General features: G+C 51.6%; 1 protein-coding gene across 2 annotated transcripts in view; it reads left to right on the top strand.

Moving 5' to 3' along the window:
• The window catches only part of Nek6 (NIMA related kinase 6), a 70,634-nt gene that overhangs the window by 24,043 nt on the left and 21,431 nt on the right, over positions 1 to 25,160 (top strand). For both annotated transcript variants that reach the window (XM_055599995.1, XM_055599994.1), the window contains exons 2-5: positions 14,088 to 14,206; positions 20,411 to 20,551; positions 21,580 to 21,642; positions 23,987 to 24,097. In XM_055599995.1, coding sequence (XP_055455970.1) covers positions 14,117 to 14,206; positions 20,411 to 20,551; positions 21,580 to 21,642; positions 23,987 to 24,097 — 405 coding nt within the window. In that variant the 5' untranslated portion in view covers positions 14,088 to 14,116. The remainder of the gene's footprint in view (positions 1 to 14,087; positions 14,207 to 20,410; positions 20,552 to 21,579; positions 21,643 to 23,986; positions 24,098 to 25,160) is intronic.

Below are 25,160 nucleotides of genomic sequence, written 5' to 3'. Positions count from 1 at the left end.
TGCTCTGCCTGTCTTCCAACGCTGTCAGTGGCTTCCGTTAAAGTGGTGTGGGTGGCCCCCCCCCCCTGCAGACCATCAGGAGTGCCACATATAAACAAAAAATGTATCATTGGTTGCCCCGGGATGTTTTTATGTCTCTGACTCAGACTGTCCAGTACAAAGTGGATGCTCAGTGTTGAATGACAAGTGACAATAGACGGTTTGTTAAACACCTCTTGTATGCCAACCATCATGAGGGAGCTTCTGTGAGGTATGACAGCCCTCTCCTACTCAAGGAGCTTAGGTGTGTTATTCAGACGGAGGCTGGGGCTCAAAAAGGGAGACAAGAGACTCAGTCACACTATGCATCAAGGAGTCATGTCTGACTCCTCAACCCGTGTCTCCTCCGATGATTCTGATGGTCTGCTGGAGCACCCCTTCCAGCCCTAGAGAACGTTTAACAAAGCAGTCTGGGAGATCTCTGTACAAACCCTTGATTTATACTATTTGCTAATTTCCTCCCTTGGTTGTTGGTATAATGTTCTTTTGGAATGTATACACTTTACCCTTGTTCATCCAAATGCTGATTTCTCCCCGACTCTCTGGTTTCAATCCGGACATTGAATTGTGATACTTATTCTAAGCATCACCTGTCTCAACTTTGTGTAAACATGCCAAAATAAAGCAACTAGCCACAATGTTGAGCAAGGGAAAGGAAGCAGGAAGAGAGGAAGGAGCCAGAGGACAGGAAGCATAGGGAGGCAGATTGCTGGGAGAGCAAAGGCAGGAGAGAGATCTTGGAACTACGTGGAGAATGAACCAGACCTAAGATTTCACAAAAAGCAAGTATAATGGGTAAAATCTAAATGTTAGGAAAACTATGAGGGCTTGGAGTTTTAAGAGGGAGTAACTATTGCCCAGCACTGTGTTCTAGGTTAACTAAATAAACCCAGTCTCTGTGTGGTGATTTGGGTATACAGCTGTTTAGGATTAACAGCAGCGTTAATAAAAGATAAACCAATAGTAAATATTAATAGTCACCTACAAGACATGGTTGAGTTCAACTGTCTCATATAATCCCTAAAAACTTACCAAGAAGCTCCTCAGGCCTGTAGTCCACAGCTCAACACACCTCTGGGCCCCACCCTTGCAACGCAATATCCATTTTTCCCACCGTGCCACCAAAGCCATGGAACCACGAGTATCCCTGGGCTTCATCTGTGTCTAGATGTCCTCAGTGATGCCCCCCAGGTCCTGGAGTCTGTGTACACAAAGACCTGAAGGGTAGAAGACAGCTAGGCTCAGGAGGCCCACCAGCCCCTCCGTGTGCCATATTCCTGCCAGCCCCGGAGCAGAGCCCTGTAAATGCGGGATATAATGGACAATAAAAGTCGCCGGAAAATAGTGACTCTCCTAGGACCACAGTCATCCCTGCCACGAGCTCCCTGCCAGAACCACGAGCCCTGTGATCATGAGGCGCGATCATCATGTAACTATATGGGGTCTCTTGTCAGTCCCGCCCGAGATTTACGTTACTGAAGCAGTGGGGGAGAGGGCAGCTCAGATTCATCCTGGTAACTTGTGAAAGGGTGTCGCCATCTCTAATGTGTCCCAGCTTCAGGAGGATGAGGGAGGAGCCAGGGTGGGAGGTCCACAGAGGCCCTGAGTGCCTCGGGCCTGGGGTTCCCCGGGAGAGTGAGGAATGGCCTTACCATGAAGGATTGGTTGCAGGGTGTGTATCCTTGAGTGAGCACTGCCTGGCTCTGAAATTCATCCTCACAGTGTTGTAACCATACGAGAACCCCTGTGTGAACTTGGGCCCAGACAGTCTGCAGCGTATTCTCACACAGTCTTTCAACAACCCCACAGGGCAGGTCCTGAAAAGGCCCCTGTTTTCAGAAGACAGAGTTACAGAGGTAGCTGGGGCACTGGCCCACACTCAGGTAGCTGGGCAGAGGCAGCATAGGATTTGAATCCTGAGCTCTCAGACTCCAGGGCCTCCTTGGACTGAAGCCTCCTTGATCCCTCCAAACGGCATCCTGAAGCACTTTGGTCTGTTTGTCCCAAGCCCCCTCACATTTGCTGCTTCTCAGAAGGCGGGGATGCAGCTCACCCAGGGGAGGTCACGGACCGATCCAGCTGGAAAACAGTGGGCAAGGCTGTTTCTTCACCTGTGTCTGCACAGGCAGAGTGGCTTTGTGAGCGTGCTCACTGCCAGTATCCTCGAGGGGTCTGTCCCAGCAGCTGGCAGTTAGGGGAGCTCTGGGTATAGCATTCTTTCCATGCACGTAGCGCCACTGTGGCTGTGTTTGGGAGTCCGTGGGAGCCCACGGGAGGCGTGGGAGCCCCCACAGGGCTGTGAGTCTGGCAGCAGCATGCAGAAAGTGTTGTCAGGCCAGAGAACAGATCCTCTTCGCTCTGCTATGCTAGAATAGTTGCTCTCCTCCTCATTCAACATGCAATTGAATGATATCAGACTCCCAGCTCAGTTTCGGGGTATCCTAGTGGGCCACAAATCCCCCATCACCCTTGTCAAACATCACACAGAAAGGGTCATCCCAGACCCATATCATAGCTGGGGAAACAGAGGCCCAGAGACAGTCTTGGACTTTCCTGAGACTGAGCAGCCCTGTGAGCACCCAGCTTGTAAATCCTGGGCTGCCATACCACAACTCAGAGCCAAAGTCCCTCAGGTGGAGTTAAAAGTGGCCACATGTTAGGGGCTGGGGAGATAACCCAGTGGATAAAATGTTTGGCATCCAAGCCTGAGGACCGAGCAGGTCACCAGCACCTACAACTGTGATCCCGGTGTTTGGGGGTCCTACAGAGGAGCCCCAGGTCAAGCTTCATGTTCTGTGAGGGACCCTGTGCCCATAAATGAAGTGGGTCTAGAGGAAGACACTGACTGAAAACTCTGGTCTCCATACACATGTATGTGAACACGCATCCAAACTCACACACGAAGAACAAAAATTGACCCTTTACAGAACATGGCCACGTGTTCCAGATCTAACTCAGGTCTTGCAAGTGTCCTATCAGGAGAGACATAGGAAGTAGCTACAGAGCTCATGATTAGGTGGCCCTGTGGGTGGCAGGAGGAGACTAAGAGAACAGTGTCACTGGAGACTGTGGAAGTTACTCACTGTTTCTCTCAGCAGGCCCTCACCCAGCTTGCCTGGCACCTTCTCTGTGAACCAGACTAATGGGATCATGGAAGACACAGGTCTTTGAGCACCTCCTCCTAGGAAGAATCATATACCCCAGGTCCTGGCCTTGGGGTCCAGCCCCTATGGATGGTTGGCCTGGGCCCAGCAGCTGTCACCAAGGGAGGCAGCACTAGGCATATGCCCGACAGTTGGGGCCGGCAGGGAAGGTGTATTGGCAGGTGGCCGAGCCCTGGTGCCAGAGTCTGGCACAGCACGGCCTCTGGAGCTTCAGCTGCCATATGCCAGTGCCAGTCCCCACAGCAGTGGTACTGCAGATGGGGCGCGGGGTAGAAGTGGCTCTTGTTCTGGAGAAGGCAGGTGTGGCCTGTGGAGTGAAGCCTGGAGCAGGCCTGGAGGACATAGTGTGGGTGTGGAAGAGCTAGAGCTTGAGCCCAGCCTGGCACTGTGCCTTTAAATCCCCTGCGTCCTCTGCTGGGAACCCCTTTCCCCTCAGTCCAGCGCCGCCTGCCTGTCCAGCTACTGAGTCTTGGGGATGTAGGGTCGTAGTGGCAAGAAGCTGTGCATGACCACTCCTGCCTCTTCTTGGGGCACTGTTGGGTGCTTTTCTGGCCTGTGGCCCCAGGAAGAACAAGGGCTTTTTGTCTATGGCATTCTGGGTTTCCCAGTCGTCAGCACCAGCACGGTTTCTGCATAGAAGAGGCAGCTAGAAGGGCTTAGGGAAGAGGGGGAGGAGAAAGGAAGCCCGGGAACGCTTCCTCGACCACAATTCTTGGACCTATAGCCTTGTTTTAGAGAGCAAAGCACAGTGCAAGAAGGAGTAAGGATGGAATCAAAATGAAACAATGACCCCACTGTTTGGGTGTCTGTTGGGGGCCAGGCCCAGAGCTGAACACTTTTGACCCCTGTAATGTCATAGTCCTCTAGCATTCTGGGAGAGTAGATGCTGTCCTTGTCCCCATTTAACCTATGAAAAGACCAGGGCACATAGTGGGGTGTGTGGCAGAGCCAGGGCCCAGAAGCAGCCCTGGTGTTTGACAAACCCTCCTTCATGCCCAGCAGATAGGTCTTGCCCGGCATACAAAGAATAGGAAGGGCCAAGCTTTTATTTTTATTAAAAACACACCCCCTTGTGTGTGTTCGCGCATTCGTGGGCATGAATACATGTGGGGGTTCAGAGGACAACCTCAGGTGTCGGCGCTCACGGTCTACCTTATTTGCAAGAGACCCTCTTCATGGCTGCACATACCAAGCCACCTCCATGGCAAGCTTCCGGGAATTCTGTTGCCTCGGCTTCTCCTCTCACAGGCGTGCTGGAGTATAGCCACGCTTCTGGGTCCAGCTTACCTGGGTTCTAAGGATCTGAACTTAAGTCTTCACACTTGCTCAGGGAGCCTTTTCCCCACTAAGCCATCTGCCCAGCCCAGTAAGGGTTAAGCTTTTAAAGGCATAACAAGGACTTTTGTGCTTGGTGGAGTGGAACACAGGGACAGGGGAAGGATCCCTCTTCCCTCCTGGATCCCAGACTGACTCCTTGCATCCAGTGTGCAAGTGCCAGGTGATGGATGGGAGTGAGAGCCTGGAGGGAAAATCCATTTGATGGCATTGTATGGGAGATGGCATCAGCTTGGGTGCAAGAGGACTGATATCTCCAGGCTGATGTTGGCCCTGCTGTGGCTATAGTCCCCGTGACCACCTCTTGCCCTGCTGCCTCAGTTTCCTGTTTATAAAGCGAGGAACTGAACTTGCCACCCCAGAGAGGATTTTAAGCTGCCTGCATTGGCTTCTGTACCATCTGGTGGCCCCTGCCACCAGCTTGTGCTCTTCGGTAAGCACGAGTCTCCGTGGGGGTTGTGACAAGTTCCATTCACCATGGAGGTGGCAGTCCCGGCTATTTTTGGAGCAGTGCGTGGTGGGGGAGTTTCCTTTTGGTGGTGTCTAGGGACAGGGTGTCTTGGGAAGGGGAAGTCCCGAGTGCAGACAGAGAGGGGCCCATGTCCCTCACCTGCCTTGGCACAGAGAGGTCATTTGGATACCCGGAGGCTCTGGGCACAGCACCAGCCCTCAGTCCTCAGGTGAGCAGACCTGCCTTGGGGGTGCTGACTTCAGAAGGTACCAGCCCTGCCAATCTCCTGCTACAGAAAATTCTTTCCTCCTTTCCTGCTACTTGTACTGCCAGGGGCTTGCCCAGCAAGTGACGGGGAGCCAGACTCCAGAGACCTCCAGAACTTGAACTCAGAGGGTCAGCCAGAGAGGGCAGCAGCGCTGCAGTCTGAGAGACCTTTGCCACTGCTGTGGGGCAGGGCAGGTGCTGCCAGCCAGGACCCTGTTAAGCAGCTCCCAGGTTTTACTAGAACTCCTGGGATAGTGGTTGAGACAGGTGGAGTGCATTTTCTTAGCTAGGGGTGGTCACGTGACTGACTCTCTGCTGTTCCTAGGGGCAGGCTTGGCCTCTTGAATCCGTAGCCTCTTGGGGCTGCTCTGCTGGTTTTCTCCTCCTTCTGTTGTTGGTTGTTGGAATAACAGTGTCTGAGAAAGAACATAGGGATAGGTGGGTTTCTGCTCTCAAGAATTTCTTCCCTCAGCCATTTCTTCCCTCTGGCCAGGCATGCCAGTCACTTCCCTGGAAGCCTCTGGTAGCCTTTGTCCAACCCTCCTCTGTGCCCAGTGTGTCCTGGAGGTAAGTGACTTGGTCTCTGCTTTTGAGGGAAGGGAAGCCATGATCAGACAGAAACTTCACAAAAGACCAGACCCAAGCTCCTAGTGACATAGTAGGGGCAGAGGAGGGAATCTAAGAGTGCTGCCTGGAGGAGGCTCTGCAGTTGGGTATTGAGGTAGGAGTGAATTTTGCTAGGAGACCATTTACTTCAGACATAGGAGAGCCTGCCAAAATCTTGAGGAAAAGTCATTTCCAAGGTGGGAGTCACTGGGGTGGTGGGTTTCCTAGGAACCCTGGGGATCCTGGGGTATGGGATCCTAGCTCTGGCTTCTGGTGATTTCCAAGGATCAGTTAGGTCCCACTGTTTATCAACTCGATAGGTCATCTAACTTCTCTGTGCCTCGGTTTCCTTATCCATTAGATGGGGGTTACAGACATCCATGGGTGTGTGTATGTGTGCGAGTGTGTGTGCGCATGTGTGTGTGCAGAGAATGCATTTAGCAGATCTCAGCTTTATCTTGTGTAATTTAAACCAGGGCTTCCCCCAGAGAACTCCAGTGCCTCACTCTCCCTTTGAGAGATAGAGAAATAGAGAGATAGATAGAGAGAGAGATAGATAGAGAGAGAGATAGATAGAGAGATAGATAGAGAGATGAGATGAGATAGTTATAGCCCCTTTGCTACCCAGGAAGGTAACTGAAATGTGACCAGGAGCCAGCACTGATGGTTTTTTTTTTTTTTTTTTTTTTTTTTACAAGTCCTAGGAACTCAAGTGTGGCATGGTTTGTTTTGAATGGTAACTTCTGTCTGATCTTTGACCACAGGGATTTGGGGAACCTCTCCACCTGCCAGTGACCGTTTATCTGGCCAGCCTTCATTAGGTCACTTTTTGTGCCACACCTGGGCAGGGCCTAGCGGTGGTATCTCTGTGCCCACCACGAATAGAGTAACGATCTACGGGAGGCAAGAGGGCAGTTTGGTTCAACACGACTGAGCTGGTGTCGGCTCAAACTTCGAGAGTCTGACCCCAACTAGTTTATTTTAGGCATCTCAAGCACAGCACCATTTGGTGAAAAATTTCCTGGTGATAATTAGATCAATCCCATGTGTACAATAAAGCTTAAGACAAGACTGCATGGACGCGCTTTGTGAAGTACACGTGACATCTTCCATAAAGATGGGTTCTATAGATTGACCAGCTCAGGATAAAGGTCTTGGGGAGGCTCCAGTGTGGTCCTGTAGTGCTGCTGTCATCCGGCTATTAACAACATGTGCTCCCAGCCTCCTGGGCAGACAGCATCCCTCCCTTCGAAGGAACAGCCCTGAATGTGCAACATTCCTGCTTCCCTTGGTGCTTACCTCTGTGCACAAGGACCTCTGTGCCTCCCGCTGCCTAACAGCTGGAAGATGACACTATGGTCATCTTCTGCTCTTGAAGGAAGCTTCAGAAGCAGATGCAGTGATGAAGGAAGCAGTCTGGATTCTTACTTGTTGATGTTAGGCAGAGAGTAGAGGACACCTGAAGGCCTCCTCTGGTCTCTGTGTATGTATACTTATTCTACATAGCAGCGCGTGCGCGCGCACACACACACACACACACACACACATCAGAAAAGAGAACCCTCCAGTGGTGGGGCCAGGGGGAGTTGGGGACTGTAAGGTCCTGGGAAAGGTTAAGTCTAGGATGGGGTTTGAGGGAGGCATACTTTGGAGGCAGAATCAACAAGACTGCTCAGGGCTGTGAGAGAAGGCGAAGCTCAGGTGGAGCCTGGTTCTGGCTGAGATGGAGACTGGGGAAGAGCAGGCCACAGCTGAGCCGAGCTGTGCCTGGGTCTGGAGGACCCCATGAGGATCCTAGGCTGGCAGAAGGAAGATAGGTTTAGGAAGAGGTGCCGTAGACAGGGGTGCGAGGGAGGAAATAGGTAAGGGAAGGGGAGGGGAGGGGAGAGGAAAGTCGGGGGAGCCCTGTGCTGGGGCACCACACAGCTCCAGGGAGCCGGTTCCATGTCTTTCAGGCCCACCATGGGGAGGCCTCACTGCCTGGGAAAGGGTCCATGTAGGACCTCAGTGTGGCTTGCACTCAGAGAAGCCAGGAATCCACCAACCATGCAAGCCACAGGCATCTGAGTGGTGTGTGCGGTTTGGAGGGGTGAGGGTGGGAAGAGTTAGGGGGACTCAGGACCAGTCAAGAAATCATACACCATCTGTGTCATTTCTAGCTTGACAGGCCTCCGGAATTCTGGCCTGAGCTCTGACTTCTTCCTGTCAAGTGAAAAACCAATAGCATCTACTTAACCTGAGACCAGCGGAGAAAGGGCACCAGCCTGGGCAAGCGCACTATATATATATATATATATATATATATATATATATATATATATATATCCCTTTATATACATCCCTGGGCTGGATTCATTCATTCAGTCTATTCATGCATGCATTTGTGCACTCTTCCAGGGCTGTGCTTGGGTGGACCCTGGAAGACTTGGTTTGGAGTGTCAGTCGTGCCTGTGGCCTCCCATGTGACCTTGGGCTGTCGCTTGACTCGCCTGGCTTTCCTTTCCTCCTCTGCATGCAGATCCTAGCGATTACATGGAGTATACACAGTACTCACAGGTCACTATCCAGTTCCCCACCAACCAGTCCACGTGGCATGCACCTCTGCTCTGCCTCTCAGGAGCTGGTCAGAGGGTACCCTCCTCTCTTTGAGAAGCTGGTCAGAGGGTACCCTGTCCTCTCCGTAGATTTACTTTGACAAGTCATTGGTCCTTTCTGGAGCCTCAGTTTCCTCATCTGCACAATGGGGCTAGTGGTACCTCATCTTAGGAGATGGCAGATGACCTGTGTGGATGTTGGCCGATGCTGAAGCTGTACCAGCTTGACCCCATAAATGGCCAGGAGCCGGGACGAGCCGTGTCTCCTTGGGCCTCCAGCTCTAGGCTGTTCCTTGGGCAGTGAGCTCCCAAACTAGGAGTCTGTCATCAGAAATTGGCTGGACACACCTGCTCCGGGAGGGGTCATTCCTCACAGAGACAGCCTCTGGGGGCCACCAGCCTCCTGAGGGCAGGCTGGCGTTCGGCAGCAAATAAAGGTGGAAGTTAGCTCGAGATGAAGTCACCAGAAATTGGGAGGTAAATGCCAGGTGACAGTCCTAGGAAAAAGGCCACTTGGAACTTCGAGTTCAACCTAGTTCAGCCTCCGGCCCCCTTGATCTCCCTACAGTTCTTACCACCTGAGAGAGGGCTTCATCCAAGGCCAGGCAGGGTGGCCACAGGTCACATGAAGGCGGACACGTGCAGTGTGACTTTGGGCAAGGGTCTGCCCCTGACTAAACCTCAGCCCCCATGGCTGCTATGTGTGCAGGCAGTTACCCTCCATTCCTCAGTGAGTTAGCATAAATGATGCTTTCATCAGCCAGAGCTTCTGGTACCCTCCACGGAACATGCGATCCACCTAGATACCCTCAGAGGTCCGTCTGCTGGTTCACCCGTTCCCCGTGTGAGGAAACAGGCGCCGGTTGCAGGAAAACGGCATACCATTTTAATTCCACGATCCAGCTCTCCAGCAAGTCCCTCTTGAAACCTAGGTTGTTCTGGGTTCGTCTCTGGCTGCCTGGTAGACATGTGACAGCTTCTTGTTGCCCTTTGCACCAAAGCTGGGAGCCTAGGTGAGAGGCCGAATGGTGCGTGCACTGAACAGCTTCTCAGAGCACAGGCATCTGCTCACTGCAGAGGAAAGGCGATCTGAGACCCATAGCTCTGGGTCACATTCTGCAGATTTTTGGCCCCAGGCTTGGGCTTGGCAGCCACTGCCTCATTGTTCTACAGCTTGGCAGGGGCTGGTGGACGCTGGAGTCCCCAGGGTCGCAGGGCTAGGAGACTCCCCATATTACTCACACTCAGCGTGTACTTCTGGTCAGCCCTGCGCTCCCGGGCTCCCTCCACGTGCAGATCCTTTCCTGCATCTGACTCTGGGAGAAGCAGGCTTTTGTAGAAATGTGTGGTGTGGGAAGGTTGGGTTTCTGCTGGAGTATTACAGAGTGCAGGTTCCTTCAAGTCCTGCCCTGTGGAGACTCCCTGATGACAACCAGAGCCTCAGAAGGAGAGCTACTGAAGTCTGAGGCCAGTTTGTTTTGTTTTGTTTTTGTTTTTTTGTTTTTCAAGACAGTGTTTTTCTGTGGATCCTTGGCTGTCCTGGAGCTTGCTCTGTAGACCAGGCTGGCCTTGAACTCATAGAGATCTGCCTGCCTCTGTCTCCCCAGTGCTGGGATCAAAGGCGTGCGCCACCACTGCCAGGCTTGAACCCAAAATTCTTATCTGTAGCTCACTGGGCAAACAGCTTTGAGCCTCAGTTTTCCTACCTATAAAATGAGTTTCCCAAAAGCCTTGAGGGTGGACAAGTGGGAAAGACCTGGCCATCAAGAAGGGCCCTCCCTCTTCCCTGCTAGACCCCTTCCATCTGGAGTGTTCCTCTTGGGGGCTTGTCAGGCCAGGTGCTCTTCCTCTCCACCCTGGGGAACACTGTCTGGCAGGTGCTACTGGCTCTGCAAGTCACTGGATGAATGCCAGGGGCTCTGATATCAGGGGTAATGTGGCCAGCAGCTGGGTGCGATCTCGAGGGCAGGGTGCATTGGCCCTACTGGCTCTTCCGTGGAAACAGGGCTCGTACTACAGAGTGCCACTGGAAGGATAGTGCGGTGGCCTCAGGAAAGGATGCCACCTTAGGCCTTAAGTCCTAGCCTCACTGTTTATCCATGTGACCTGGGCTAGTTTTTCAACCTCCTTGTGCCTCAGTTTCCTCATTTGTTCGATAGACTGATTTTAGCCTTTATCTGATGGAGTTATGCTAAAGTTTATGGGATTAAGGGTGTGTTAAAGGACCCACGCAACTAATGTCATCATCTTGTGTTATTTTTGAAGTGGCTTGGGCCCCTCTGTCATACTCCTGCCAGCTCAAGTGAGGTCCACGTAGCTATTTGGAGGCGTGGCCTTCCTAAACAGCTGCCAGGCAGCTCAGTGACATTTGCCCAGGGTCCCAGCTAGTTCGTGAAAGAGTACAGATTCACACGCAGCGCGCTCCCTCTCCCCCGCCCCAAACACCTGGGGGCTGGAGCTAGGCAAGGCAGGATGAGGGAAGGGGAACAGAGACAGGGACCAGGCAGGCAGATAGGCAGAACAAATACATGAATGGCCAAGACAGGGCAGCCTGTGGGCCCATTCTGGAGGCTTCTGAGATGAAGATGGAACCTTCTCCTGAAGACAGCTCTCCAACCTTTTCCCAGAGGTCCCCCTAAGGGCAGAGGACGGTGAGCATGTCACCCTGAGGGATGCGGAGGGTGTTGGCCACATCAGCTGCTAAGCCTGTGGGAGCCTCTGGCTTCATCTTCAAATTCATGCGCATTTTACATCGGGCTCACTCTCATTCCCAGTTTGTTGTCACAGGTTTTCCCCCTGAGTAACAGCAGTGCCTGAGGAAGCTTCTCCGTGCTTATCTGTTTATCCTGGGGCTTTTTGTACACAGCTCCTCCGCCATGCGATCCTGGGAGGGGTGGGCTGCTGCAGCAGGATGCTCAGCCAGCCGGTGGGAAATTAGGAGACTCTGAGAGCATCTGGGCCCCTCTGCATCCCCTGGAAGGCTGCACGGCGGGGGAGAGGGAGAGGCCTACCCATGTTGCCATGTACCCTCAGTCAGAGACTGCTCGTGTCTATCTCCACACAGAAGGACAAGCCACATCAAAGGTGGTTAATGTCTCAGACAGAAGGCATTCACAGGAACTGCACGGGCCAGGAATGGCTGTCTTGACAGAGGCCCTTGCAGCCTCACTTTTCATTTTTGACTTTATGTGCTGTAGAGCGTGTAAGTGAACCATAGAGCAATGAGGGGCTGGGGAGATAGCTTAGTCGGTAAAACAAACATGAGCACCGGAGTTCGGTCCGTGGCTCCTGCATGGAAAGCTGGGGAGAAGAAAGAGGAGGATTCCTGCTGGGCTGTGACACAGGCCTTTAATCCCAGCACCCAGGAGGTAAGTGGATCTCTGAGTCAAGGCCAGCCTGGTCTACAGAGTAAGTTCCAAGATAGCCAAGGCTATAAAGACAATCCCTGTCTTGGAAGAAAAAAAAAAAAAAAAAGAAGGAAGAAGGAAAGAAACAAAATGAAAAGCAGCAGAGGAGGATCCCTGGACCTCCATGGCCAGCTAGTGTAGCCAAATCAGTGAACTGCAGATTCAGTGAGAGAGCCTGTGTTCAAAAGCCAGGAGGCAAATTGTCGATGAAGACCACTGTTGACTTCTGTCCTTTATATGTGCACACATAGAAGTGTTTCTGTAGTGTGTTTATCGTGTTCACTGCACACATAGATGCATCCACACGTACCTTTGCACCCACTCCCAGAACTGTGGAAGTGAAGGACTGCCCAGGGATGGAGGAAGAACGGTGCTGGGGCCAGTGGGCATGTTGCAGCATGCTAGGTGCCCTCGATGCACCCAGAAGAGATGGACACTTCTGGTCTCTGATGTGGCTGGTAACAGGCTCAGAGGGTTGGAGAGTGACCAGATCTGCAGGATATCAGTTCTGACATAGCAATGGTGTTAATTCCTGTCTCACGGCTGGCGAGAGATGGTGGAATCTTTAAGTGGCAGAGTTTAGTGGGAGGTCATCAGGTCACAGGGAACCGCCTCCAGGAAGGATTATTTCTCAAGAGATTAAGTTGTTTATTAAAGCTCAAGTCTGACCCCTGAATGTCTGACTGTCTGGTCCTGGGATCTGCCCTTTTCCTAGGAATACTGGCCACTGTAATGTTAGCTACCAGGAGGTTCCTGCCAGTTCTAACCAAGCCCTTGTATCTCCAACACTTTGAGTTCAGTAAAACTTTTCTTTATAAAGTTGTCCATACTCAGGCATTTCGGTATAGTAACAGAAAACGGGCTAGTACCATCTCTTAGGGCCCTGCAATGTGGGTGACACAAACATGGGACAGCACTCGCCAGCTTCTGTGCTCATTCCCTTGAGATGTTAGGAAGGTCATCCATGATTCACAGGGACTTCCGGCTCTCTAGGGACTATCAGACAGCTGCTCACGTAGCCTGGGTCAGGACCCTGGGAGTTAGGACTAGGACTGGGACACAAAGCGTGGGTCTGCTGACGCTTCAGGGCGTACTTACTTACCCGAGCTCCACTGATGCCTCCCGGTGTGGCTCATGGGAACCCAAGCCCAGGCCTGGCCCTTGGGGGGGGTGGGCGCCTGTTAAGGATATACTTCGGGATAAGCATAGGCTTTCCCACAGGGCTAAGTGCAGGTCAATCCCCCAGCCAGAAAGCTCCGATGCATGTCAGCCTTGTTCTTGGCTCTAAAAAGGCTAGTGTGATGGGGAAGCCTGAATCTTCCTCTAGCGTCAGGAAAGAAGTAATAATGGGTGGGGTGGGGATACTGGAAGGCCTTTTGCTCAGAATTAGGTTCATATTGGGGGCATTCTCAGGTCAGCCCTGGACGTGAGAGCTACGCTGTTCAAGAGCTCTGCATGGAGGTTCAGAGAGAACCTGGCCCTCAGTGTGGCCAGAGTCTCACTTTGTTCTCTCTCCTGGCCACTCAGACCTCCATCCTGGGCTTATGTGGGGTTGTTGGGGACAGCAGAAAAGACCAGTCCCCTACTGAAAGAATGTAGAAACGTGCCTAGTAGTGCAGGATTGAAGCTGGGGTCTTGTGGTGGTTTGAACGAGAAATGTCCTGCGTGGGCTCATGTACCTGAACATCGGGTTCCAGTTGGTGCTGCTTTTGGGGCGGTTCAGGTGTATGGCTGTGCTGGAGGAAGCGCATCCCTGAGGGCGGGCTTTCAGATTACACAGTCTCACCCTACTTGTAGTTCACGCTCTCTGTTACATGTCTGTGGTAAGGGATGCAAATGCTCAGCTTCCTGTTCCGGCTGCTGTGTTGTCCCCGTCGTTGTGGACTCTACCCATGTGAACTCATAAGCCAGAATAAACTGTTTTCTAAAAGTCTTTTGGCCATCACAGCAACAGCAAAGTCAGTAACGCAGGTCTCCTTGTGGACCTGGAGGAATCTTTTCCCTGCGGAGTTCCTCAGTCTCACCCTTCCAAAGGGCAATCCTAGCAGCTGAAGCAGGGCAGCATGGTAGAGAGAAAGAATACCGTGAAGTGTTGAGTACTGGAATGGTCACTTGTGAACCAATAGCCAAGTAACATCCGTGCCCTCTGCTCCGCTTGGCCATCTGTAAAATGGATCAAGTGGCCAGGAGGAGACAGTGACCAGGTCCCTATTATCTGTTACAGCCTGTGACCTCTTGAGGCTGGCATGCAGGATGGCAGGACAGCCCAGCCACATGCCCCATGGAGGGAGTCCGAGCAACCTTTGCCACGCGTTGGGGCCTGCACCCCCTCCAGACTCACAGGTAAGCCCATTCTCTTCTCTCCCAGAACACTGAGGGCCTTTGGAAGGCCCCAAGCCCTCATTCCCTGTAGGGAGCTCTATAGCACACCCGTACAGAACACCTCCTTAGCTGCTCCCAGGGCTTGGGTGCTTTGTACCTCAAGCCCTGTACTTAATTCAGAGATGCTTGGTCCCCAGTAAGAAGCAGCTTCCTGTCTGCAGCTCTGTACAAGGAGGGGAGGGACTCTGAAATGGACAGAAACTTGTATCCTGGCCCACTGTCAGCCTCTGTTTTGGTCTAAACTGTGTTTGGCTCTCTTCATTCTTGTGGTCTAGAGATGGTCTCCTTGTGCCCGGCCTACCCTGGCTCTTGATGCCTTGGAGGTCCCAGCTGCCTTTGGTACTGCTTCAAGGGTGGCTCTGAGTGCCAAGCACACTCAGTGCCCTTGCACACTCTGTTCCCTGACCTAGAGGGTCCTTTTCAGTCTCACCACAAGGCCAGATCCCTCTCTCTAAGGGATCTGACCCTCATCCTGACCCTCACCCACCCGTGTGTTTCCCATACCCACGTGCATCCATTCACTGACACCCATGTGTCCCCACATGCCACTGGCCTTGGATGTTCGCTCCTGCAGGGGTCTTTCCTGCCTACTAGATCGAGGACCTAGAATGACTGTGCAGCTAACTCAGCAAAATACATCTCTATTTCAAATTACATCCTGTATGTGCAGTGTGCTGCCTGAGGTGTGGCTGTGTGGGGCAGGCCCAGGTCAGCTCTCAGAGGCCACACAGCCTCTTGGGATAGAAGCATAAACATATCCAACAGAAGGAACCCCAGCACTCCAGAGCCCCAGCAAAGCACCTGATGCAGCCGAGAGGGCCAGGCTCCTGTAAGGAAAGGGCAGGCAGTGCCCTAAAGAGCAACAAGCTTGGTGTCTGTACCAGATCCTTTAGCATACCGTGTGCAGGGTCAGCCTTTTCCCCAAAGGCCGTGAGGCCTAAATCAGAGGGAGACAGCCCTATTCCTGCTCCTCCATGAGAGACTTCTAACAGCTTCTAACATCCTAGTTCTGGGTGGAGGACTAAGGGTCTGCCCGTTGTGCAAATTTTAAGTTGCACAGACAGCTGCTCAGGGAGGCAGGTGAATCAAAAATGTGTATGTGCTTGCAGTCTTACTGGGTTGTGATCTATGGCGTAGGGCTTTGTTAGCCCAAGAGAGGGTCCTACTGCAGACCTACACAAAGACGACACCTGAGCTCTTGGACAGTGTGTGCAGGTATGTAGACTGTCCCAGGACGGCTATGCTATTTGTGCTGGATGCAATATGCTGGCTAGGATGCAATGGTCCCTTTCCAGGTAGAACCGGGGGGGGGGGGGGGGATACAGCTCCAGAGCTGGCCAGGAGATGCTGCTGATGGCTGGGGCAGCAGGGCCTGCTTAGGTAATGTAGCCATTTGTCACATTAAGTCATTCACTAACAATCGAATCCCCCTTGATTAATCTCCCAGAATTAGCCAGTTGCATTTCGAGCAATTAGGGTTAATTACAGGCTCATTTGGCAGAGGAGAGAGGCCTGTAATTATTTCTCATGTGAGGCGAGGCGAGGCGAGGAGGCAGCGGTGACAGTGTCCTCGGCAGCTTGTCGCACATGTTGGAGTGGGTGATGACATAGTTAAGTGTAATTAGATGCAATCACTCAGCGTCGGCTGCTCTGGGCAGTGGCTGTCAGACAAGGATGTCCTTAGTCCCACCTGCACCTGGCCCGGCTTGAAAACTTGGGTACATGGCTGAGCATGCTGGGCCAGCTCCAGGCTGGAACAGGGATGGAGGCCGGCCAGGTACATGCTCTGTCCTCTCACAAACTGCCTGTGCCCTGACACAAGCCTCTTTATGTCAGCATCCTGCAATGTTTGGGATGGCAGGAGGCATGTGACCCAGCAGGCCATCCTTGGGGCAAGGAGTGAGGTTCCACCTGCTCTGAGGTTGGGTACAAAGCATCTCAGCCTCAGTTTTCTCATCTGTAGAGTGGGGATAATGCTGGTACTTCCATCCTGAGATGTCTGTCAAGTCCAAATAAAATGATGTTCTTTAAACATCCAGCCAGCCACCCAGCACCATGGGTGTCAAGGAAATGCCATGTGTAGACTTATTTATTTGTTTACTTATTTGTTTGTTTTTCAAGACAGGGGTTTTCTGTGTAGCCCTGGCTGTCCTGGAACTCACTCTGTAGACCAGGCTGGCCTTGAACTCACATAGATATACCTGCTTCTGCCTCCTGAGTGCTGGGATTAAAGGCATGTGCCACCATGCCCTGCTGTAGACTTTATTTTTATAATTGAAAAATTATTACAAAATATTTCAAAGCCAAAGCCATTGGCCTGTGAGGTTCCCATAATGTTGAGGGAGGCTAGACTTTAATATATGTCCGGCAGATGGACATACAGAGTCAAGAAGGTGAAACCCATAAAGAATGATGCAGATTATATAGAATGGGAAAGGTTTTCTTGTGTGAGAAGTCTCTGCTGACATGTCTTCAGAAACCTGCTCTGGGCAAGCTGAGTTTAATTCTATTTGGAGAGAGGCATGTGCATACTTTGTCCATGGGTGTGTGCTTCACAGAACAAAATTTATATGCAAACCTTCCTAAAGATATGATGGTGGATGGTTGTTAATGGTTATTGACACTCAAGGAGCTGGGAAGATGGCTCAGTCAATAAAGTGCCTGCCATGCAAACATGACCTGAATTCAGATGTTTAGCATTTACGTAAACGCTGTACACAGTGGCACACTTCTGTAACCCAGCGCCAGGAAAGTGGGAGACATTTGGGTGTCTGGGGCTGAATTTAGGGAGCTCTGGCTTCAGTGAGAGACCCTGTCTCAAAAAGAAAAGTAGAGAATGATTGAAGAAGACAGTGGACACTGACCTCTGCCCTTCACGTGCACAAACAACACACACACACACACACACTCAAAATTGAACAGTGTTGGCTACTGATTGTAAATTTAGAAAATGATTGTTTAAGACCTTTATCTGAGTACCAGCCCTACTGTGAGTCCCCTCTATAAACAGATAAAACAGACACTGGAGGGCTTGGGGAAGGGCAGAGAATGGGGCAGCTGATTCTGTTCCATGGATGACCAGGAGTCAGAGACAGAACAGAGAGAGTATTCATGGGCTCTAGACCTGCAGGTGGGCCAAGCAGGTTAGAACCGGTGCTCAACACACACACACACACACACACACACACACACACACACACACACACACCTTAAGCCAAGAGCAAAGAACCAGTGCTTGATCATTTGAATTGAGACTGTAGCAAAGGAGCTCGTTGTGGTTTTAGAAAGCTCCCTGGGGGCCAAGGCCTGAAGCTCAAGGAGGGTAACACTGGGGCCGAGCAGTGTCCACAGAGACATCTCTGTGCTGGGATGAAGGCAGAGAAGGACCTCCAGGCTTCATCTTCCAGCCTGTGCCTGGCAGGCTCTCAGCCGGGAGCTCTCGTCTCACTAGGGTACCAGGATTATCCCATGGAGGGGTCACTGTGGTTTGGATGTTCAGAGCCTGTCGTGGTGGTGTCTCTACGCTACCAGCAATTCCTTAGTGTGTCTGTGAGCCGATAGCCCATGAAGCCTGTAGGAGGCTTCTTAGCTGGGGTGATACCAATGAGGAGTCGAGCTAACTTTGATCACTGAGTCTTCTGCCTCAGACAAGGAGTAGCCAGTGCTCCGTTTCATAGGGAGGTGAACGGCTGTCTTGATCTGGAGGGCAGTAAGAAATGAAGGTTGGTTCAGGGTTTGAAATCAGCCACTCTGCTGATCGAGGCTGGCCTCGAAAGGTGTCTGACAATGTGGACTCTTTGTAAAGTGAGCCCTTTTGTGCAATGCATATTTAAAACACTCTGCTTCATAGAAACCCAATACCCTGTGAGTTCCCAGTACACATGATGTCAGATGTCTTTAAAGGTGAAATTCGTTTACAGGAAATGTCATGCTGATGAAGTGTGCTTCTTAAAATCATAGAAACAGTTGCCTTAAAATTAATGATGCATCACCAGTGTGAGGGAGAAGAGGCCCATCCAGTGTAAAGACGATTAAAATTCAGGTCAGAAGTCTGACTTAGTCAGGCTAAATTTTTTAATGAGATTTCAGAAAATTAATTGGGCGAATGCATTTTTATCCTTCCAACGTGTAATTTTATGCTCCTGTTTAGGGAGTGAGCATAGGGGAGAAAAGGGTTTGTTGATGGCCGTGGCATAGTGTGGTTCAAACATTTTAAACTCAAATTAGCAAAAGGGTGGGGGTAGGGGTGGGGGGCTGGTATCTGTGGCCTAATTTGATCTGACTTGGAAAAGAAAGCCTGGGTTTCTCTGGATTTTCTGGGGTGGGATGAGTGTCCTGGGGGAGTCTTCTCCCATTATCTGTCCTGCCTGGGCCTCAGAAAACTAATGACATTTCTAGGAAGGATGCAGTTAGGGACAGTTGCCATGGACCTCAGCCGTCCCCTGATCCCTCTATATCGGGTGCCTCCTGCTGTCTGTGGTCATGCTCACAGAGACTGTTCCATCCTCCTCCTCCTGATCCACACCATCCTCCCTCTGCAGCTCAGGCCCAAGGAGGCAGTGTTGGGGGACTCTTACAGGGTCAGCAGCCCAGGGTCAACTCGCTGTCTCCTCCGTCTTTGAGGGAGAGCAGAGGGCCATCCCTGCCCAATGGAGCCAGGCATGACTTCCCCCTGTGTGTCCCCGGTGAATGGATGACAGGCTCAGGGTCTCTCTAGTGCACAGCAAAGTGGATCACGGGGATGGTAACCTGAGCTGGCAAACAGACCTGGCGAGGCAGGGCAACAGACAGACCTGGCCTGGAGGGTAAGGAGACCCTAGACCCTCCCTCTCTCCTTGGAGTTAAATCAGGGTCAGGGCTCTGATGCTCACAGATGCCCTGTGCCTGAGCAGAGGCTGCCCCAGGCGAACCTTGTCTGGCAGTTTGCTGGCAGCCTCCCTCCCCAGTGGACTTGACATGGCCCCAGTGCACAGCACCGCCTAAGCTTCAGTACAAGAAACTGTTTTTCTAGTTGGGATGAGTGGAATGTGATGGGAAACGCAAATCTGGGCCATCCGTATGCATGTGTGAGCTAGAACCTCAGGCTCAGTGACGTTTCCACCCTCCCACCCAATAGCTACCACCTCGCATCCGTTAGACTTTGGAGCCGATGTGGAATTGGGCACTGTGGCCTCCTGGGCTGGCCAGACTGTCACTGGGGCCTTCAGCCAGCAGTCCATTGTCCACCCAGCCTCCTGAGAAGAAGGTTTGTGTTCACAGACCAAGTAGCCTTGATGATCACCCCTCTATACCCTTCGAGGTGCCAAAGAATGTAGAGGCCCAACAGAGGAGGGCCTCACCCCAGGACCTCCCGGGTCAGACAAGGAATTGAAGTCCCTGCTCTACTGGCAAGGCCTAGATGGGCAGAAAGAGTCCTGTCTGGAGGCGTTCAAAGCAGCCCTCTCCGAGGGTCAATTTCCATGCAAGGGCCCAGGAGCTACCTTGGTTCTATCTAAGCATGACTTCAGCTATGCTCCGCAGCTGGCAGCGCAGCTTTCCTTCTACCGGGGCGTTGGAGGAGAAGCAGAGAGTGGGAGCTGGTTCTGCCGCAGCCCACCAGCCCTCAGTTCCCAGCAGTGGGGAGGCAGTGGAGCTCCACTCGGGGTCTCTCTGAGGGTTTGACGAGTTGACACTGAGGTGGCGGCTGCACCGTGACAGGCCTGGATAGTGCTTGGAAGGCTTGTGCTTTTGAGTGGGCACTTGGTGAGTAGGTAGGGTACTGGTGATTCCTAAAGAGTTTGCCTGACAGCCATCATCTTTCTCTGGCTTGAGCCTGCAGTCAGGGATGATTTTCTCGTGCCACTGTGACGGGCACAGGTTGTCCGGAGAAGCTTAGGTGTGAGCTTGCATCCCCTTCCTGATGGGGAATGGCTGTGCCCGCTAATGGTGACCGACAGCGTCAGGACAAGGACCTTTGGTGGGAAGAGGGGGTGAGCCTGGATCTCTGTCCTGCCCATCTTGTTCTGATGCTTGTCACACACTCTACTGGCCAGGCCCGTTACTGGGGTGGCGAATGAAATCCCTTCTTTGCTTAGAAGGTGCTATTGGTGCGCGAGGGTCCTAGCAGTCTAGTCCCAGGCTTCCCTCTTCAGCCTGCCTGACCGCCAATGCCTCTGTCTCCTACAGAGGCACCCCAACATGCTGTCTTTTCGCTGCTCGCTGGCAGACTTCCAAATTGAGAAGAAGATTGGCAGGGGGCAGTTCAGTGAGGTTTACAAGGCCACCTGCCTGCTGGACAGGAAGACAGTGGCACTGAAGAAGGTGCAGGTGAGTTCAGGGCCGTGAGTCCAAGTGGCTTCACCGTGACCCTACTTCCTAGGGGACTCAAATTCAGCCCACTGTGAAACATAAAGAAAAGAAAAGTACGCACACAGTAAGTACCTCCTGTGTACAGGGGTGTACTCAGACATGGAGCCCCTGACAGTAGCCTTGTAGGCTGGAATAATTGTCCCATTTTTCAGATGAGGAAAACAGTAGTAACTCACTAACCGTCCAGGCCAGAGGGAGCTTAGAGGAAAGCAGGATACTCCCCTCCTGGCCCTCAACATCAGCTCTGGCTCAAAGGGTCCAACCTGTGATGTTTCTAAATGGAGGGGAGGGAATACAGCAGCAAGGTCAGGCTGGGAAGCACTCAGCATGGGCCTGGAAATCCTCCTCCCCTTCCCCCCACCCAGGCTGCCTAAGCCCCTTATTCTGCTGGTTTTCCTGCAGGGTAAGGTGAGCACCTTGGGCCCAGGAGTCCCTGGACAGGGAGGGTTGCCTGACCAGGCAGGCATTCATGGGCAAGGATGGGAAGATACTGGCTGCATAGGGTCAGCATTGACCTGTGACCCTCACATTCTCTCCAGGGCACTGGGGCATCAGGCTCCTGCAGTTGAGATACTGTCTGCTCTTGCCTTTCCAGAGGGCCTTCTGGGCCATCTTCCTTCTTTTTCATAATGGCTGCTGTGCTGGGACATTGGCAATGGCTGCCTTTGGTCTGTCCCTACAAGTCTTATGCTTCAGGCCCCTGCTGAAGGAGCACTGGCCATATGCCACTTACCAGGATGTGACCTCAGCAAGCCCCAGAGGCTGTGGGCCCCAATCCCTGCTCTGTGAGTTAGAACAGTAGCTCTTGCCACACAGGAGGAGTCACGGGACCCAAGTGAACCTGGTAACATTGACTTGTGCTGTTGCTGAGAAGTCGGGATTCTTACTCCTCTGGGTCCCTGGCAAGGAGCAGGGTGAGCAGGGGCTCGAATCATGTTTGTTGACACTGGTTTAACTGTTCTGTTTCTGGCTTCCTCTTGCCCTAGATCTTTGAGATGATGGATGCCAAAGCCAGGCAGGACTGTGTCAAGGAAATTGGTCTCCTAAAGGTGAGTCTCGTTTGGACCAGCTGTCCAGGTTACTGCAGGTCAAACACCCTGGGCCTTTCAGGATAGCACAGTGGGCAGCAGATATGTCTGCCATTGTGCCTCCTTCCCCGAGCGTCCCCATGTTGATTTTCCTGGAACCAGAGATAGAACTTTCCAGACTAGACTTGGGCCCCAGTCAGGAAGCTGGGAAAGGAGGAAAGCCTTGGGTTGTAGTCCTCATGTCTGCCTTTCTAAGTTGTATGACCTTTCTCAAGTGACTTAACCTTCATGAGCTTCTCTTTGCCCATCTTCTAAAAGGCATGAGTTGAGAGGATTATGCAGATTAAAATGAGACAGGGATGGGGAGATAGTTCAGTTGGTAGAATGATTGCCTTGAAGCATGAGGATATGAATTTAATCCCTAGAACCCATGTTTTGTTATTGTTTGTTTTTATTTTTGAGACAGGGGTTTCTCTACATAGCTCTTGCTGGCCTTGAACTCAGATCCACCTGCCTCTGCCTCAGGAGGACTGGGATTAAAGATGAGGTGTGCATCGCCATGCCCAGCCACCACATTTGTTTGTTTATTTGATACCTAAAAAAGCCAAGCAAGTATTGCATGCTCTAGCTCTAGCACCAAGGAGGTGTAGATGCTAGTCTCTGGGCTCACTAGCCAGCTAAGCTAGCAAGCTAGAGACCAGGAAGAGATCCTGTCTCAAAAAAACAAGGTGGGGGCCAGCGAAGATGGCTGAATGAGTAGAGAAAGCATTTGGCATGCAAGCCACCTGAGTTCAGTCTCCACAACCATGTAAAAATGATGATTATCCTCTTACTCCCACACAAGTACCATGGCACGCACACACTCACACGTCTGGAGAGATGTTCAGTGGTTAAGAGCACTGGTTGCTCTTCCAGAGGACTGGGGTTCAAGTCCCAGAACCCACATGGCAGCTCACAGCTGTCTATAACTCCAGTTCCAGAGGATCTGGCACCCTCGCACAGACACATGCAGGAAAAACATCAATGTACACAAAATAATAATAATGAAATAACTTTAAAATTGTAATATTCTCTGACAGCAGCTGAAGCTGGGGTTAGGTCCTAACAACCTTCACAAAACAATTCAGGAGACAGAGGAGAGTTTAAATAAGGTGCTGGGAAATCTGGACGTGCCTCACGCCACACACACATGGTTGTGAAATGGATTATTCTGAAAATAAAATGAAAGACTAAAGTCACGAACATTTCTGTAGTTTGAGCATATTTAAAAGTTAAAGCTAAGCCAGTTGTGGTGTCATCCACCTATAATTTCAACACAGAGGAGAATAAGGCAGGAGAATTGCCAGTTAAAGGCCAGCCTGGGCCACATAGTGAATACCAGGTCAGCCTGGGCTAAGCTACAGAATGACATTCCCCAAAGAACGAACAAAAGACAAGCTAAGGCTGTAATCAAAAGTTTATAGAAGAGAACTGCGGGACTCATCATAGCTAGAGGACACAGAGGTGTCCCCGAATACAAAGGGCACTAGGATAAAAGAAGGCCAGAATCTGTCATAGCCGTCACACAAAGATGAAAATGCAAGTCACAGATGGGAGACAACACACCTTATCACGTCATTGACAAAGGTCTTGTGATATAGCAAGGATCAATACATAATCCAGGGTCTAATCCAGTCTGGCTCAGCGTTTTCAGAGCTCCAGGGTATCCAGGTCTCTGCCCCCACCTTACCCCATGCCCAGTCCTGTTGGCTCCCAGCACCTGCTATCTTGCTGCCATTCATCAGCCACCGTGGCCTCTTTTCAGCCCCTCAGGTGTGCTGGCCTTTCCTACCACAGGGCCTTTGTACAAGCCATACCCACTCAGACCTCTGGCCTCAGTAATTATCATTAGACCTGAGAAAGCAGCCTTTCCTGCTGGCCCAGACTAACTGGGCTTAAAGACTTCCTGAGCCTTTAGAAAACATATGTCAGTCAGACCCTGGCCGTCAGCTGGTAGATGAACAGTGCCAACTATGAGTAGTATTGGGAGCCCTCTCTTGCTCCCCGAGACCCTTGTAGGTATAGTGTCCAGGGAAGATCCTCTCTTGTGAGGCAGAGCTGATTTTTACCTCCCTTCCTGGGCTCCACTCACTTCCTCAGTATGGAGTTTAGGGGCTAGAGAGTCAGTCAGAAGTGCTTAGGCCGGGATGGATTTTTAGGTTTCTGAAGGATGGCTGAGACACTGAGAACAGAAGAGCAGAAGGAATGCTTCTGTGAACCTTTGAGCTGGCCTGGGTAGAGGGTTGTGGGAGTTTGTGTGCAGGGCAGGCACTGGGGCCATGCCACTCACTCATCACTGGTGACCCCTCCCCCCTTTCTGGTGCAGCAACTGAACCATCCAAACATCATCAAGTATCTGGACTCGTTCATCGAAGACAACGAGCTGAACATTGTGCTGGAGCTGGCTGATGCGGGCGACCTCTCACAGATGATCAAGGTCAGGGACCAGGGGTGGGGCAGCTTCTCTCAACCTTCAGTGAGTGGCCTGTGGGGGGGGGGTAGGGGGGGAGGGGACATTATGTGGAGGCTCCTCCATGTTCAAGCCACACCCTTGGCCTGGCTCTGACCTCAGCACCTATGTGGTTCCCCTTGTCTTCCTGTCAGGTTCAGGGGGTGCACAGAGCAAGGTAGAATGATGCCTAGACAGGCTGGCTACTGGGTAAAGGCTATGGTAACAGACAGGAGCCTTTGGGTCAGTCACACTGCTCCAGACCAGAGAGCATGGGGCCACTTTTCTCTGCAGAAGGAACAGGAACAGATAGTCAACACCTTAAAAGGTCTGACTCCAGTTCCTGTTTTAGGGTTACTGTTGCTGTGATGAAATACCATGATGAAAGGCAAATTGAACAGGAAAAGTTCATTTAGTTTATGCTTCCACATCACTGTCAGGGCAGGAACTCAAGCAGGGTAGGAACCTGGAGGCAGGAGCTGAGGCTGAGGCCATGGAGAGGTGCTGCTTACTGGCTTGCTCTTCATGGCCTACTCAGCCTGCTTTCTTACAGAATCCATGGCCAGCCCAGGGGTGGCCCCACCCACATGAGCTGGGCCCTCCCACATCAATCAGTAATTAAGAAAATGCCCTACAGGCTTGCCTACAGCCTGCTCTTTTGGAGGCAGTTTCTCAATCGAGGTTCCTTCCTCTCAGATGACTCCAGCTTGTGTCAAAGTGACGTAAAACTACCCTGCACAATTGACTGCTTGTCAGCTTGACACACAAGCATATCACTGTTGAGCCTCCAGCCTTTCCTTTCCTGTTTGTTCCCAAGATCACACATTAATATCAGCATCACAATACAAAACATTTTACAAACTTAAAACTTCCCATAGTCTTTACACATCCAAACACTTCAAAATTCAGTCTCTTTAACAATTCCAAGTCTCTTAGAAAGTTTAAAGCCTTTCAACTGTGGGTTCCTGTAAAATAAAGAATAAATTAAATATACTTTACTTCAAGGGGGAGGAACCAGGGCACACTCTGAGCAAAGTAAAACCAAACCCCA

The sequence above is a fragment of the Psammomys obesus genome, unplaced genomic scaffold, assembly GCF_907164565.1.
Source record: "Psammomys obesus unplaced genomic scaffold, mPsaObe1.curated_primary_1811, whole genome shotgun sequence".
Classification (NCBI taxonomy): domain Eukaryota; kingdom Metazoa; phylum Chordata; class Mammalia; order Rodentia; family Muridae; genus Psammomys; species Psammomys obesus.
The sequence above is the reverse complement of the archived record's forward strand: the minus strand, read 5'-3'. Positions and strand labels throughout refer to the sequence as shown.